The sequence below is a fragment of the Neomonachus schauinslandi genome, chromosome 16 (assembly GCF_002201575.2).
Source record: "Neomonachus schauinslandi chromosome 16, ASM220157v2, whole genome shotgun sequence".
Classification (NCBI taxonomy): Eukaryota; Metazoa; Chordata; class Mammalia; order Carnivora; family Phocidae; genus Neomonachus; species Neomonachus schauinslandi.
In genome coordinates, this window is record NC_058418.1 from 25,967,158 (window position 1) to 25,984,207 (window position 17,050).

The 17,050-nt window shown below is 54.9% G+C and overlaps 1 protein-coding gene across 1 annotated transcript in view; it reads right to left on the bottom strand.

The window, feature by feature from the left end:
• The window catches only part of ZNF423 (zinc finger protein 423), a 281,922-nt gene that overhangs the window by 141,528 nt on the left and 123,344 nt on the right, over nucleotides 1–17,050 (bottom strand). The window contains exon 4 of the mRNA XM_021704842.1: nucleotides 885–4,099. Within this exon, the coding sequence (XP_021560517.1) occupies nucleotides 885–4,099 (3,215 nt within the window). The remainder of the gene's footprint in view (nucleotides 1–884; nucleotides 4,100–17,050) is intronic.

Consider the following 17,050-nt stretch of genomic DNA (forward strand, 5'->3'; position numbering starts at 1 on the left):
CCCGGGGCCCATACTGCCTGACAGCCAAGAGCCACGCAGGCTCCAGGCCCACCACCACCTTGGCCGCTGGCCCCACAGCCCATGCGGACCCTCCAGCAGCCCGAACTTGCCCTGCCTCCCTGAAACCTACTAGCTGTGGGCCTGTGCTCTCCCCCTTGTCTGGGAGCCCCCAAGGTAGAGTCCATTTCTGATTCTCCTCGACTGCCAGGCACCCCCCACAAACATAACGGGTGCTCGGGACAAATCTGATGACGACTGAAAGGATCCATCAGCCACAAAGGAGAACAGTCATGGGAACCATTCCTAGGGTCTTCCATGCACCAGCAACTGCCCTAACTATAATGTGTGCTGTGGACGATAACAGTATCAGCTGGTGCATACAGCTAGCACGATCGGCCCGAACTAAGTGCAGGTCCTGAGCCCTTTATAGATGATGGCTATGGATTATCAAAAGAATCCTGAATCTGAAGCCCAGAGAGCAAAGGGACTCACCCAAGGAGACTCAGCAAACAAGCGAGTAAGTCCACCCCAGATCTGTAAGAAAGGCGATAATCACTTATAACCATGTGTCAGCCAGGGCACCAGGCCCTTTACTTATCTTACACCACGCGTCCCTAAAAGCAATCCTATGACGTCCGGATGACTGTCACCCCCCCTTTTGCGGATGAGCACTCGACAAATGTGGCCCAAAGAGATAGATAACGTACGCCAACGTCACACAGCGGGAAGGGAACGGACAGCCCTGGGGGTCACGTCGCAGTCTACAACGGAGCGGATGCACTTGACCGCCACACGAGAGCGCGGCCTCTCCGGGCTACTAGAGGCAGCACCACGAGGAGACACAGAGCTCAGCGGAGCCCCGAGAAGCAGGGGCAGGCTCTTACCCGGGGCACTGGCGACGTCTGGGCGCCTTTCCGGGGCCCACTGGTCTCCGGCGTGAGGTCACGGTGGTCCACCTGCACGTGGCTCTCCAGGTCCTCGGCACTCTCGAACTTGACGCTGCACTCGGGACAGCGGAGGCCGGCGCAGGGCCGGTCGGCGGGCTCGGGCGGGGCCAGGCCGCCCACCTGTCCGTTGGCGCTGCGGGCCATGCAGCCGGCACAGAGGCCGTAGGGGAGCCCGTTGACGTCGAGCTTCACCAGGTCCTGCTTGCTGCGGAACTCCTTGAGGCACAGGGCACACTTGTAGAGCTTCTGCAGCCCCTGGCCGTTGGGGGAGGACGCGGCCGAGCTGCCCGCCAGCTTCTGCATGTGGAAGGTGCCGTGGATCTTGAGCTCGAGCGTGGAGGTGACCGTCTGCATGCACACTACGCAGCGGAAGCCCGTGAGCGAGTTGCGCAGGTCGGGGTGCATCTGACAGTGCTCGATGAACTCCTCCTCGCTCTGCAGGGGCATCTTGCAGATACGGCAGGTGCCGGTGTCCAGGCTCTTGCTGTGGGTCACCTTGTGCTCGGTGAGCGTCAGCAGGGAGGGGAAGCGCTCGCCGCAGATGGGGCACATGTAGTGCTTGGCGGGGCCCCGGTGCGTCTGCAGGTGCTCCCGGAGCCCGTTCTCCGAGAAGAAAGTCCGCGAGCACACGTTGCACTTGTGGCTGCCCTTGATGAACTCGGCCTTCTTGCGCGAGCCGTCGTCCTCCCCCGGCCGGATGTTGTGGTCCCGCAGCCGGTGGTTCTGCAGCAGCACCTCCATGGTGTAGGCCGCCCCGCAGATGTCGCAGCCGTACATGGGCTCCGACGCGTCCACGTCGTCCTCGCTGGCCTCGTGGCTGTTGGGCGCCTCGGGGTTCTTGAGCAGCACGCCCTGCAGGTCGGCGGGCTCCGCCTTCTTGGCGGCGGCGGGGGGCACCCCGTTGGCCGTGCCGTTCTCGGGGGCGGCGTCGAACACACAGTGCTTCTCCCGCAGGTGCTTCTCCAGCAGGATGATGGCGTGGAAGGCCTTGCTGCAGAACTTGCAGTTGTACTTCTTGCTGTGCGTGGTGATGTGGCACTGCAGCTCCACCTCGGTGCTGAAGGTCTCCCCGCAGAAGATGCACTTGTGCGCCTTGGCCGGGTTGCCCAGGTGGCTGTGTTTGACGTGCACCTGCAGGTCGGCCTCCTTGCGGAAGTCCCAGTTGCAGGCCGTGCAGCGGTACATCTTCTTCTCGTTGCTGTGCTTCACGGCCAGGTGCACCTGGATGGACACCTTGGAGTCGAAGACCTCCTGACACAGGGTGCAGTGGTACAGCACGAAGGTGTGCATGTCCAGCAGGTGCTTCTGCAGGTCGTCCACCGAGGAGAACTGCTTGTCACAGCTCTCGCACACGTAGTGGGTCGACGTGGTCATGTAGTGCACCGTCAGGTGCTGCAGGAGGGACTCCTGGGAGTCGAAGTCCTCTTTGCACTGGGGGCACGCCTGCTTCCGCAGCAACAGCTCCAGGTGCAGCTTCAGGTGGGTCTGGAAGCTCTCGAAGTTGGAGAACTTGAGGTCGCACTGATTACAGGGATACTCGCCGTTGGAGATGGAGTTGGCGCTGGCCGAGAGCCGCTGCCGCTTGGGGGAGGCCACCTCCACGTCGGACGAGACCGGGCTCTGCTCCGCCTTGGACTTCTTGCTGTGGGCGAGCGGAATGTTCTTGTGGTTCTCCTTGATGTGCTTGGTGAGCTTCAGGATGGAGCCGAAGATGGGCGAGTTGGTGCAGTAGGGGCAGGAGTAGACCTCCATGAAGGATTGCGTGGGCTGCACGACCGGGGACTCCAGCTTGGCGCTGCCTACACCGCAGTGAGCCTGCTGGATGTGCTCGGTGAGGGAAGCGTCAGTCAGGAAGCCCATGGAGCACTGGTTGCAGAAGAAGGCGTTACTGCCGTCGGGCGGGCCGACGTCGGGGCCGCAGTGGGAGGCACGGATGTGCTCCTGCAGGCTGTTGATGTCGGCGAACACGTCGGGACAGTAGTTGCAGTGGAAGGCCGAGAGGTTGCCGAACTGCATCACCGGGTAGGCGTGGCTCTTGTGCAGCTTGCGGACATGCTCGTTGAGGTTGTACAGCGTGGGCATGGAGTCCAGGCAGATCTGACACGTGTGGCTCTGCTGAGGCTTGTCGGCGTGGATGGTCTTCAGGTGGATCTCCAGCACGGCCAGGCTGTTAAAGTCCCGCTTGGAGCAATAGGGGCAGCTGTAGACCACCTTGGACCAGCCCTGGCCCTCGTCCCGCATCTTCTTCTGGCCCCGCAGCGGCTTCAAGGTGGAGTCCGGGGTGGAGCCGCGCTCCACGGATGCGCTGGAGTCCGGCGTGGCGCTGCTCATGGAGGCCACGCTGCCCAGCACGGGGTCGGGGCTGGCGCTGTGGTTGCTGGAGTCGGGCTGCCGGTGGCTGTCCAGGTGGCAGTAGACGCCCTCCACCGAGGAGAACTGCTCGGGGCACATGGGGCACTTGTGTTTCTGGTTGGCGTGGGCTTGGTGGATGTGGGCGAGCAGCGCGTTCTCGTCCACGAAGACCTCGGGGCAGTGGATGCACTGCAGGTCGGCCTTCTCGGAGAGCTGGGGGTGGCGGGTGAGCACGTGCTTCTCCAGCTCCTCTGTCTGGCTGAAGGTGTCCTCGCAGTAGTCACACATGAAGTCGTCCTTCTTGGCCTCCTTCTCTGACTTGGCCAGGTGCTCCTTGTTCTTCTTGTGCGCCTGCATGTGGCTCTGCAGCGAGCTGGTGGAGGAGAAGCCGCGCTTGCAGACGGTGCACTTGAAGGGCTTGCTGGAGCTGTGGGTCTTCAGGTGGATCTTGAGGTGGTCGCTGCGGGAGAAGGCGGCCTCGCACTCGTGACAGTGGTACTTCTTGTCGCCCGTGTGCAGCTTGATGTGCCGGTCACGACTCCTCTTGTGCTTGAAGAGGCGGCTGCAGTAGGTGCACTTGAACGGCAGCTTGTCGCTGTGGATCTGCTCGTGCCTCTTCAAGTAGCTCAGGCGGATGAAGGACTTGTCGCAGAACTGGCAGGGGTACGGCAGGCCCGTGCCCCCTTCCTCCTCGCCCAAGCCGAGGTCACACCCATCTCCGATCATCTGCGTGGGTGACGCAACATCCTTGCTGGAGGGAGACGAGGCGACCCAGGAGAGTTGCGGGTCGTCGTCACCATCTGCGGGGGGGAAGGCGGAGAGGAGATTAGAGGCAATTCCCAGGGCCGCCCAGAAACAAGGACAGAGCCAGCTTCTCGACAGCTCGACTACAGCTCGACTACAGCTCGACTGCTGCCGGGGGAGCCGGGGGAGGGAGTCCTGGGGGCAGGGGGGGTGGGCTCAGCGGAAGCGAGTGGACATGAAGGCCCTCGGTGTGCAGAGGGGTGGCAGGATATGGAGGAGACACGGAGACAAGTCTTCCTCCCCGGCGACACCTGCGTGGGCCTCGCTGGACACCGTACCCCCCACAGGAGGTGAGCTCCCGAGCACTTCCCTGATGGTGTTGGGGGTGCAGCCGGAGAGCGAAAAAGTCCCCGGAAATGACCTCACCGACCGGCAGTCCCAGAGGCCAAAAGGAGGCAGGTCCTCACCTGAAGGAGTCCTGGGGATTGACTCCCCTTCCAGCCCCTGGTCCTGGTGGGAGGTTCCACTTATCCTTAGGGGCATAGGCAAAACCATGCAAGAAAAGAAAATGCACCCCCCCCCAAAAAATGAAAATGTGCCTTAGTGAATTCTGCTGCACCACATTTGGGGATGGAGCTGGGTCCGCTGCTACAGGGAGCAGACAGACCCGGGAGGCCGAAGTCCTGGGCACGTGGCATCAGACCCAGCAGCACAAACAGGAGTAAGCAAAGGCTGCTTGAGAAGGATCTGTGGGGTTCCCAGCCCAAACCATCCTAAGAGGGGGTGCTTGCTCTGTCCCCCCTCCACCCCTGGATTTGCCCCAAGGCCGCTCAGGACCCTGGGAGATGGCCTGATCCGGGGCGACTAGGGGATGAGCCCGGGGTCCAGATGGCCCTGAAACCCACCTTGGCAGGCAGGGGAGGCCGTCCTTGCCCAGATGAGCACCTGGCCCACCCTCCCCGGCCTTCGCTGGCCCATCCAGCCTCAGGGGAAACCTAAACAAACCAGGGGCTGGCCGTTTCTGGCAAAACAAAGGCACCCAGGACCCAGCGAGCAGAGCCGGTGAGGTTCCCCCACGCCTCGGTGGGGGTCAGGCCGGTGGGGGTCAGGCCGAGCCAGCCTGGGCACGGAGTGAGTTCCGCGGCTCAAGTTTCGCGTCAGGTGGATTTAAAACTTAATAATGAATGAAATGGACCGCAGGCTACCACGGGCAGGGGAGAGACAAACAAAAGCTCAGATTCAGCCGCACTGACCTTGCTCTTGTAACCCCAAGGAAATAAACCACTGCCCCGGCCAGCACAGCTTAATCTGCAGAAAAAGCCTCACAGACCTAACCCACAAAGTCTGGGCCAGAGGCAGCCCAGACACACATACACATCCATTCACACACCCAATTCCCACTATGGCTCACACACACACTCACACCTGGTGGCACTCACCACAGCCACGGGCATGACCCCGGCCCCGAGGGTCCCATACCCCGAGGCTCTCACAGTTGCCTCTGCTGTCCCAGGCAGGATTTTGAGGGGTCTCCTCAGCGCTGGCTCTGAGCCTTTTCCTGGACCCCACCCACGACCCCAACGTGCCCCCCTGGTCCCTGGCCTTGCCCCTGACCCCAGCCGGCAGCACCGGCAAAGCTCTGCCTGGGAGGATGAGGCTCTCTGCAAAGCTCCCAGCCCTGCGTCCTATACCTCCCAGAGGCCTCTCCACCTCTGAAGCCCAGCTGCCCAGCCTGGCACAGGGCACCTCCCAGAACGTCCTCCCGGGGCGAGGGCACCTGCTCCCCCGGGGCCTCCCATGACAGGGCCCTTCGGACGGCAAGGGAAGGATGCAGCCGCTGCCAGCTCCTCGGATTAGACGCGGTGGGAGATGCCCCAGCCCCCGCCTGGTTAATTCCCAGCTCATGCCAGCTGGGTTCCGTGGGGTGCAGACAGAGGGGCCCAAGGGAGGAGATGGCTGGAGCTGGGGCAGCTGGGGGACCTGCTGGGCCCCCGCCCCCCAGCCAGGCTCAAATGACTTTTGATTATTTTGATGCCCTAGCTCAGACTCACACAAGCTGCCAGGGAGCCCTTCCCGTGCGCCTGGTGCTCGGCTGAGCGCTTTTCTCACAACCACCAGTGAGGCGGGAGCAGGGCCCCTCCTACTGTACGGATGAGGAGACTAAGGCACAGCCACAGAGACTTTCCCCAGGAAATGACAGCACCAGGACATGGGTCTGGACGCGCCTCCCGCAGACCTGTTGCATGAGATTACCCCTGCATCAGGGAGAAAGGCGAGGGGACCCCCACGTCCAGCCTCCAGGGCAGTCACAGGCTGCCTCTCATTTAACGCCACCTGACAGCACGACCGCAACCAGCCTGCCATCTGCATTCAGGGAGGGGCCCCCAGAGACCAGAGACGTGCAGGCGCTCGCAGGGCTGATGAGCGGAGGACACAGGCTTGAACCCAGGTCAGTTCAATGGTGAGTGAGACAAGGAACACGCCTTGCCCAGAAGACCTAGGCTGGACACGTCTTTGTGCCAGCATTCATTTGCTCCCAAGCCCTTCAGCCCCCGGGGACGAGAGCAGAGCCCTGCACTCAAAGCCCCCCGCTCCTCAGCTTATCCATCAGTCCAGAGTTATCCCTCTCAATCTCTCCGACTCAGTTTCCACATGTGAGAAAAGGGAAGCATGTGAGAAGCAGATGTGAAAAATGAATGTGAAAAAGCACTATTACTCCCCTTATATTAAATGTCCAGAAAAAGGCACATGTGCAGATTAGCGGCGGCCTGAAGCTGGCGTAGGGAGCAAGGAAACTGCAAATGAGCACGAGGCATCCTTGTGAGATCATAGCAATGCCCCCAAACTAGGCTGTGGTAAGCACTGCAACAGCTCTGTAAATCCACCACGTTGCTACCTGCTCGCTTAAAACAAGGTAAGTTTGTGATATACAAATTATACTTCAAGAAAGCCGTTCACCAGAAGCACTATTTGGCCAATAATCATAATTAGCACTAATTAGTACCACCAATGCTGATGATACCAGCAACTACACTTATTGGGCACGCCACCCCGGTTAATTCCTTCCATCCTCACGACCACTGGTGACACCCCACTTTTGAGATGAGGAAGCTGAGGCTCAGGGAGGCGAGTAACTTGCCTTCGGTCTCATGGCCAGAGCGCCATGTCTCCCAGCAGCACAGGCTTCTGCTCACGCTGGTCCCACCAGACTTTGAGAAGGAGAATCAACCCGCCCTGCGCCACAGTCCCCAAGGCCCATGGCTGGGCAGCCTGGTTGGCTTTATTTTTCTGCAAACAAGTTTCAAAACTAAAGCAAAGCACGTTATTCTGGGAGCCACCAACAGAGCCACTGCCGAGATTATAATCATCTGAAGGGAAATGACCATAAGGCCCCTTACACTGAAAAGGCCCAATCGGGGGAAATGAGCGTGTTGACACAGAAAGCCCCAAATTCAGGCTGCACTGTTTAAAGCCTTTTGTTCTAAACACGTTTGACCTTGGCTGCTGCTGGCCCACCCCTCCCAAGTGCAGTTTGCTTTGGGGACACACAGCTCAGTGCTCTAGGAGCAGGCTGGAGAGATGCGCCGGGGCCAAAGCTCCCAGGACGTAGGTGCAGGGATGTCAGCAAAGGACAAGGGCCCCCGGCCTTACAGTGGTACCGTTCCTCTCACACGTGCACGCACACCACACGTGCACGCACACCACACGCGCACGCACGGCCGGGACCGCACACACCCTCCGGCAGGGGTGCAGAAAGGGAAGGGGTGCAAAAATGGGGAACAAGCAATCTCAGGAGCCCCTGCGACTTGAATGTTTCAGAACCCACAGAGAAGGCAGGTCCAAGAAAAGTCCCGTTCAGCCAGCTACCTTGTTCCTTCCAAGTAAATGCCTGTATAGCTTTTACTATTGCCAGGCATTCTTCTAAGAGCTTTGCATGTGTTACCACATTCAGTTCTCTCGACAGCCCAGTGAGATGGGTACTATTATTATCTCCATCTACAGGTAAGAAAAGCGAGGCACAGAGAGGTTGAGTAACTTGCCAGGTGCCACACAGCTGGGAGGCAGCAGAGCCAGGAATCAACCCCAGTCAGCCTGGTTCTGAGTCGGTGCCTTCACCCTCAACTTCCCACTGCTTCTTTCCTTTGGGAGGGGGAGCCGACACCCGAGGAGATCAAGTGCCAAAAGCAGTGACTAATGCAGGCCCTCGGCTTCCCCTCCCCCTAGAATGACTACAAAGTAATATGACAAAATGAGTAGAGAAATCACTTTCAAAACGGAGATTAAAATCATTTAAAAATGACTAATCCTGCAAAAAGGCCTGGTAGGAAATGGGTTATATGAGGCTTTTGCTGTCTGCTGCAGGAAGGGAACCAAAACAAGCATAAAAGAGGGGAGAAATTTCGATAAAAATTCAATTAAGTAGCAAAAAGAACATTAACTGGGCTTCAGAACGCATCTGCAGCAGAAAGCACAGGGCGGACCGCAAGCTCACGAGGCGGCGCTGGGCGCCCCGCACCAGCCCCGCACCGGCCCCGCACCAGCCCCGCACCGGCCCCACACCGGCCCCGCACCAGCCCTCACCGCCTCTCAAGCTCTGCAAGAGGAATAAATGGTTCTGAAAAGCACCCTGGGAGGTGCCCTGCAGCCGACGGGAAAGGGAAAAGCACGGATACCCAGTGGTTCCAGGTTTCTAGGACATTCCTGGGCTGGGCAGCACCGTCCAAGTGAAAGAAACTGACCAGATCTTCCAGACCATGAAAGAAGGCTGAGGAACAGCAAGCAAGGTGCCTCAGGGAGAACGTGTTGAGGGCGGAGGGAGGAGAGCAGGACAGAGAGTCCATCAGGAAATTCTGGGCCTCGGCTGCCTCTGCTATAATATGGGAAGTTGGAATTTTGGTCTACAAGGTCCCTTCAGGATGAATATAAAGGTCATTTTGTGCAAGATTCCAAGCATCCAGACTGTCTCCATTAGAACCACAGAAAGGCCTGACAATTCTTCATGAGGCTCCAAAAGGTCTCCTCACCACTACCCATTTCCTTAGAAAAATGAAAATTGCCAAGGAGACAAGGTCCCCACAGGACCAAGCTCTATGGTCCTCCAAGTAGAGCCTCCCCTGTGCCTCCATCAGGAGCAACAGGAATCAGAATCGCAGTGACCCTTCCACAGCTCAGAGAAATGGGAACACAGACTCAGGGACCATGTAATGCCAATTCTGTATGATACAGAAGGTCCAGAGACAGAAGGGGACTTCCAGGATGATAAATTGGTAGTGCTTGCCTAGAGTACTGTATTCAGAAGGATTATAAAGCCATATCTGGGCTCAGAAGACATGAGTGCTGAAATTGATTGGTGATGTCTGCCATGAGCACAGGTCTGTACATGTGGAATGTTCCAAGGGCACTGAACAAATCAGAGGAAGGAATCTCCTGACTCCCAGTGCTAAAGAAGAGGGCTTTAGCCAGCAGGTTTCCTCCTCCAAGAAAGGAGCTGCCTATCCTCTCTGAAAAGGGAGGCCTTGAGGCAGGGTCCCGAAAATCCTGTTCAAGTATACAGATAAGAGGACTCAGAAGAGTGAATGTGCTTCAGGACACACCACAGACTGCACTCCCCTTGGGGCAGCCAGAACCTAAACAGGTGTCTTTCCAGACTGAAATGATACAAGTTCAGCTGAGGAGGGCATCTGGCCATATTCTTGATCTCTTCTTGGGAAACTTCAAACCTACCCATCTGTGTCTCTGTACCACCTAGAAGCCTAGGGCAGCAGAGGGAACATGGGGGCACTGGGCAAGCTCGGAGGCCCTCTCCTGGGGCTGCTTCCAGCTCACGGTGACGTCAACTTCCCTGGGAGGCCGGAGGCTCCCCTCCCAGCAAACCCCAGGTGAGTGGGGGCCTGGATCCCAGGACACAAAGGCCCAGCAGGAGACGGGGCCAGCAGCCCAGAGCCCCCAAGCTGAATAGGGGGCATCCTCAGCATCTCAGTGCCTATCAGGGGCTCAGCCCCCAGAGACAGAATCTAGTCTCCAGCCAGGCCTAAGGGGAACCGAGTTCACAGGACAGCAGGGGGACAGAGTGCCTGCCCTGTTCCTTGCACTCCGACCAGGCGCCAAAGCTGGCCATCCGTCCCAGAATACTCCTCAACTCAATGGCATCCACACATGTAGAATCAATACCAATGCAAGGGGGAGGGGAGGGAAGCGAGAGGAAGTTAACAGACCATCACTCATCTTATTTCGTAGATGGGGAAACTGAGACCACACAGCAAGGAGCAGACAGATGCAGAACTAAACTCATAAAAACCACAGCACTTACTGTTTAAGGAACATTTTCTGGAAGCCAAGTTCTTTGCTAGCATGTTCTCATTTGATTCTTACACACATTAGGAGGTAGGGACTATTACCATCCCCTTCTTTTTTTTCTTTTCTTTTCTTTTTTATTTTTTTTTAAAGATTTTATTTATTTATTTGACAGAGAAAGACACAGTGAGAGAGGGAACACAAGCAGGGGGAGTGGGAGAGGAAGAAGCAAGCTTCCCGTTGAGCAGGGAGCCCGACGCGGGGCTCGATTCCAGGACCCTGGGATCATGACCTGAGCCGAAGGCAGACACTTAACGACTAAGCCACCCAGGCGCCCCTTCTTTTTTTTTCTTTTTTTAAGATTTTATTTATTTATTTATTTATTTATTTGAGAGAGAGAGCACAAGTGGGGAGCCCAATGCGGGGCTCAATCCCAGGACCCTGAGACCATGACCTGAGCCGAAAGCAGATGCTTAACTGACAGAGCCACCCAGGCCCCCCTACATTCCCTGCAGACTGAGAACTGCAGACTGAGGCTCCAAGAAAGAAAGCAACCCTTGGGCACACACTGCTAGTGAGCGACAGATGTCCCCCAGCCCCATTCACTCACTAACCACCAGACTATGTTGCCTCTCCTGCCCTGAATGCTGGTTCAGGCCCAACCTGCTGCAGAAGCTGCTCCTTCGTTCTTGAGGCCCACCATGGACCAGCACAGAGCCAGGACCTATGGCTCAAGGAGAGCCAGGAAGAGGTCCCACACTCTACAGTCCCACCTGCCAAAAAGGCAAATTCATGTCCTGAAGTGGATTAGCAGGCCGGACGGGCTCCAAGGCCAAGCACCAATGAAGGTAGCCGGCCTCTTTCCTCACTTGATGGCGGATAAAGCATGCTAGCAGAACTGGGCAGAACTGACCTGGGAGGTTGTGGGAAGAAGAGTCATGACTACCCCCCTCCCAAGAATGTCCGTGCCCTAAATCCCCAAAACCTATGAATACGTTACATTACATGGCAAAGGGGAATTAAGGTTACAGCTGGAATTAAGGTTGCTAATGAGCTGAGCTTAAGATAAAGCGATGATCCCAGATTATCTGGGTAGGCCAAATGTAATCACAAAAGTCCTTAAAATGTGGAAGAAAGAGGCAAAAGAGGACGATGCCACAAGACAAGTAATGGGGGCAGCTTCTAAAAACTAGAAAGGCATGGAAACAGACCCTCCCCTACAGCTTCCAGAAAGGAATGCAGGCCCACCGACGCCACAATTTTAGCCCCGTGAGATCTGCATTAGTCTTCCGACCTACAGAACCATAAGAAATTAATTTTCATTGTTTCAAGCTACTAAGTTTGTGGTCATTTGTTACAGCAGCGATCGGAAACTAATACAGATTTTGCTTCCAGGAGAGAGGTGCTGCTATAATCAATACCTAAAAGTGCAGAAGCGGCTTTGGAATCGGGCAGTGAGCAGCCGCTAGAATTCTTAGGAGTATGGTAGGAAGAGCCTACATTGCCTTAAAAAGATTGTTCATGAGAGGCCGCCTAGGTGGCTCAGTTGGTTAAGCATCTGATTCTTGATTTTGGTTCAGGTCATGATCTCAGGGTTGTGAGACTGAGCCCCGTGTCAGGCTCTGCGCTGGGTGTGGAGACTGCTTGGGATTTTCTCTCTCTCTCTCTCTCTCTCTCTCTTTCGTCCCTGCCCTTCCCCCGCTAAAAAAAAAAAAAAAAAAAGACTGTTCATAGAAATAGGGATGTTGGGGCGCCTGGGTGGCTCAGTCATTAAGCATCTGCCTTCGGCTCAGGTCATGATCCCAGAGTCCTGGGATCGAGCCCCGCATCGGGCTCCCTGCTCCGCGGGAAGCCTGCTTCTCCCTCTCCCACTCCCCCTGCTTGTGTTCCCTCTCTCGCTGTGTCTCTCTCTGTCAAATAAATAAAATCTTAAAAAAAAAAAAAGATACTCTAATATTAAAAAAAAAAAAGAAAAAAAAAGAAATAGGGATGTTAATGACCCTGTTAGTGAAGACGCAGAAGGAAGTAAGGAGTACAAAGGAAAACCTAAATCGTCATAGAAAATACCTGAATCATCATGACCAGACTGTCAAGAGAAACTTAGACACTAAGGGCCCTGATGGTGAGGGCTTAGAAGAAAATGAGGAACATGATCCTGGAAACTGGAGGCAACAGATCCTTATTATAGAGTGGCAGAAAGCTCAGTGGAATTGTGTCCCACAATTATGTGGAAAGCAGAACTTGTAACGGATAAAAATGGATATTTAGCTGAGGAGATTTCCAAGCAAAATGTCGAAGGCATGGCCTGGTTTCGTCTCGAGAAGAAAGAGCTAGATCAACAGAGCTGTCAAACGAAAAGCAAGCCAGGAATTGATCATTTTGGAAATCCTAAGCCTACCCAGATAGCAAAAGACATTATAATTAAGAGATTCTCCAACAGGAAAGCACACACTGGAGAGAAGGCTGAGGGTATGACTGTACATCATGCTAACATCTCAGAAAAATCAAAAGCTCAGAGTATTCAGTCCCATGAAAGGCTCTTTGAAAAGATTAAGTGTGTGGCCTACAGATCCCCTAGATCAAACCAGAGAGCATCTAGGCAATTTGGGGAGATTTCTCTGCAACCATCTCAGTAGAAGCCAAAAGTAAAGATAGGATTATCTAGAGAATATCTATGGAGGAACCTCTTGTCTGATAGAGGAGATCCCCATGACATACACAGGAGACCCACAAGGTTGTTGAGAACTCGATATCACAGAAACGCAGCCAACTTGTACCAAAAAGGACAGAGATGAAAGAAAGAAGGCTGTCAGACTCCCAGAACTCTACAGCAGGAAACAGGCTAATAAACTACTCAGCTGGGGGCGCTTGGGTGGCACAGTCAGTTAAGCATCCAAGTCTTGATTTCAGCTCAGGTCATGATCTGAGGGTCATGAGATCGAACCCCGCACCGGACTCCACACTCAGCACAGAGTCTGCTTCAGATTCTCTCTCCCTCTCCCTCTGCCCCTCTTCACCCCCCACACATGTGCTCGCACTGTCTCTCTCTAAAATAAATAAATCTATAAAATAAAGTAAAATAAAACAAAACGAAACTACTCAGCTGCAAACATGTGCTACCTTTCATTAAAAGAAAAAAAAAAAAAAAAAGGATGACTCAGAGGGTGGAACCTCCAGCCCAGAAGGCAAAGCCGCAGCCAGAGGGTAGAATTCTGAGCACAGAGGGTGGGGCTGTGAGCCCAGAGCACAGAGCCATGGGCCATGGAGAATGAGATCATATTGGACTGGGTTCAGATTCTGGCACTGTATAACCACAGGCAAGCACATCCCCTCTTTGTGTCTTCACTTCCCCAACTCTCCAGAGAAGGAATCAGATGAATTGGTCTCGGAGAGCCTTGGCAGCTCTAAGAGTCTGTGATCCATTAGTGATGTCTGCCCTGGGTACAGGAATGAGAAACAGCAGGTAGGAGGCATCCCAGTTCACTGCTGGTTTAGGTATTTTTTTCACTGAGCACATATTTGTCGAGCCAGCTCCATATGCTTAGTCCTCTGAGGGGTACAGAAAGCACTCAGCATTCTTAGGTTGCTATGCTCTTCTCTGCCCAACCTGTCCATCAGTCACTATCTAAACTTGCAACTCGAAACCAATTCTTTGCTGCTCTGAAGCACTTTGAAAGAGAAAAAAAACAAAAAGCCCCTTTCGTCATGGCAATGGTCAGTCCTGCCTGCAGATGTTTGGTTTCCTTAAAGGGACGGATGGGGGTACGGTGTAAGGGATAGAGGCCCAACCCCTGGGAAGTCAAGAATCCACCCTGGGAAGGAAGGGGACGGGGAAGCTGGAGGGTCTTTCCTTAGAGGTAGGGCAAGGAGCCCCAAGGAGGCTACCAGAAGCTGATGTGACTCTACCTGAAATCTTAAATTAGAACTATGCTATTAGCAAAGATAATAGCAGCTCATCTTCACCCTCCCCTCCTCCAGGGAGCTCAGAGTGCCTTTGTGGATAGGATCTCAGAAGCCCCAGTGAGACCACAGCGAGGGCAAGGGGGGATCCTTCTCTCAGTTTGGGGATAAAAACTAAGCAGGTTGGGGCACTGGGGGGCTGGCGGGCAGCATGGGGGTGGGGACAGGCCTGCAGAGGTCAGCGGCCCAACACTGAGAAAAGGGGGAAGCTATTCTTGCCCTTGGAGCTGCTTCTCCAGCGGGTCCTGGAGGGTGAAGAGTGGGACCCAGTTCCCTGCCCGGCCTCAAAGGGGCGCTTAGCACGTAGCCTCTGAGGGGCTGCATGTCTTTTTCCAGCCAGCTCGGGGCTGTGCTGAAATACCACCCCACAGCGAACGGTGGCCATCAAAACCCTTAGTAAACCTTCCGGGAGCCCAAACCATCAGCGTAATCGTAATCGTAAAGAGACTCGGTCAATTGCAGGGAGACGCGAGTAACGGGGAGACAACAGAGCCATGGGGAAGAGGACAGGCTTGCTTAGCCGGAGCTGCCACTTGTTGGCTGTGTGACTATGGACAAGTTACTGCACCTCTCTGAGTCCCCATTTCCTCATCCATTGGATGGGGATCACAAAATGGGTAATGTGTAGATGCTGCTAAGCATTCAATGAACGTTGGCTAAAGAAAATAAGGCAGTTGCTCTATAACTTTATCATTAATTGTAAAGGCCCTCATCTGTGTGGCACTTCAAGTTCTGCCCAGCAGCTTCACACCCATGATCCCATTCGACACTGAGCAGCTCAGTGAGGTCGTAGTGGTGGTGGTTTTTCCCATATTACGAGCAGGCAGCGTGGCACACCCCCGGCATCCCACCCACTCAGCGTCCCCCTCTCGCACTCCACACTAAGCTGCGTGGTCACCCCACGGATGAGGAACCAGAACAGAGAGGTTAGGTCACATCCCGATGTCAGAAAGCAGATGGTAATTAGAAAAGCTGGGGCCGGACTCCCAGCCCAAGGGCTCTCAGCCAGCTGGACTGAGAGAAACAGTGACCCGAGCAGTGGGACACAGATCACCATGGCTGTCCTCCCCCCGGACAGACTGGGGGCCACCCAGTTATCCGTTATTTTGTAAAAACGTCAACATTTAGAAATGGAGAACTCCTGAAGTTTTGGTTTAAATCCACATTCACTTCTGGCTTTTCTTAAAGGAGAAGGAGAGCTGTGGTAGAGGTTCTGCATCCGCACATCCACGATGGAGCCCAGCCGCGGCTCCCAGTCTGGACCAGAGGCGCTCACTCTCCTGCGTGCCCACGCTCGCGGGGCCCCCTTCCCCGTCGCAAAGTGTCCTTACACACTCAGCTCCACCGAGATCATCGAACTTCCCTCGGTTTTACAGATGCAGAAAACTGCCTCCGTTTCTCCATCTGTAAAATGGGAATAATAATGGTCCCAACTACCGGGTTGCTATGCAGACGAAGGAAGTGAATATCTGTAACATGTTATATGTGAGAAATTCTCTGTAATGTATAAAATAAAAAAATAGTCACTGGCTACTGGCTCCCCAGCTCAATATAAGGTCAGAGGACAGAGAGAGGGAGAGGCAGGCAACAGCCCTGTTGGTCTGAATGGACACAAGACAGGGAGTGATCCCATCTTCCTGGGTCCTGATTAACTACCAGGGGCGTCTAAGTTAAGGGCCAGCAATTAACCCTATAGAAGACGGTTTTCAAAGCAAAGGACACTTGACCTGCATAAAAGGCCCTACAATTGACAATCCCAAGACATCGGAGAGAAAGGAGCTTTCCAGAGCTGCCAGCCCAGCCCCCTCATACGGACGGAGAGACTGAGGCACTGGCAGCCTTGCTAGGGCATGGACCTGGCCTCCAGGCTCAGAGTGCAGGGGGTGGGGGATACGGTCTCGCTGCCCTGCACCCACGGCTGCTGCCACCCCAAAGGACCACTGGACACACAGGACAGGAAGGAGGCCTCCACCTTGCCCTTGGAGCCTCGGACTTCACAGAACGCACAGCCGGCCTGGCTGCTCCATCCCTTAGACAAATTTACCCAGCACCGATATTGAAAATGCAATTGAGTTTGAGTTTTATTGCAGAAATTAAACAGACCAGAAAAAAAAAAAAAGGCAAGGAAAAAGCCAGCCCTCGTCAACTCACCCAAGAGTTAACTGTGATCAAACTAACGAGTGTGGAATGACACGATCAGGTCCTGCCAGGGCCCCCCAGTCTGCCCCAACGAGACACTCCCCGAAGACGGGCACTTGTAATCAGCAGAGGGGCCCGGAAGGCCTTCGCCACCGGCGCACCCCGACTTCGCCCTGCCCTCCTCCCACCGCCCCGGGGTGGGGAGAAAGCGTCGTGCGAAGTCACCTCCGAGAGCTTCCACGAAACAGCACCACCAAGGGCCAGCGCAAAGGCTCACTGCTCGACTCGAGAGAAAGCAAAATGCTTTCGCGGTTGAATCACTGTTTTTCTTTACTCCCTTTGGAGACCGGCAGAGCCCACATTCGGCTGTGTTCGTGGACCTGGGACTGGAAACAGCTGTGCTCTAATTACATGTAAAGTGTACCGAAACATCCCTTTTATCACAGACTGGAAATCTGTTAGCATCTGTCTCTCCTTTGTTTCTTCCACAAGATACAAGCTTGTTTCTACATTTTTCTCACCTGTAGCGGTGATTAAAATTCATTATAAATGAAAGGAGTGAACAGAGAAACAAGTTCCTCTGTGTACCGTTCTAAACTCAAATTAGAAACAGC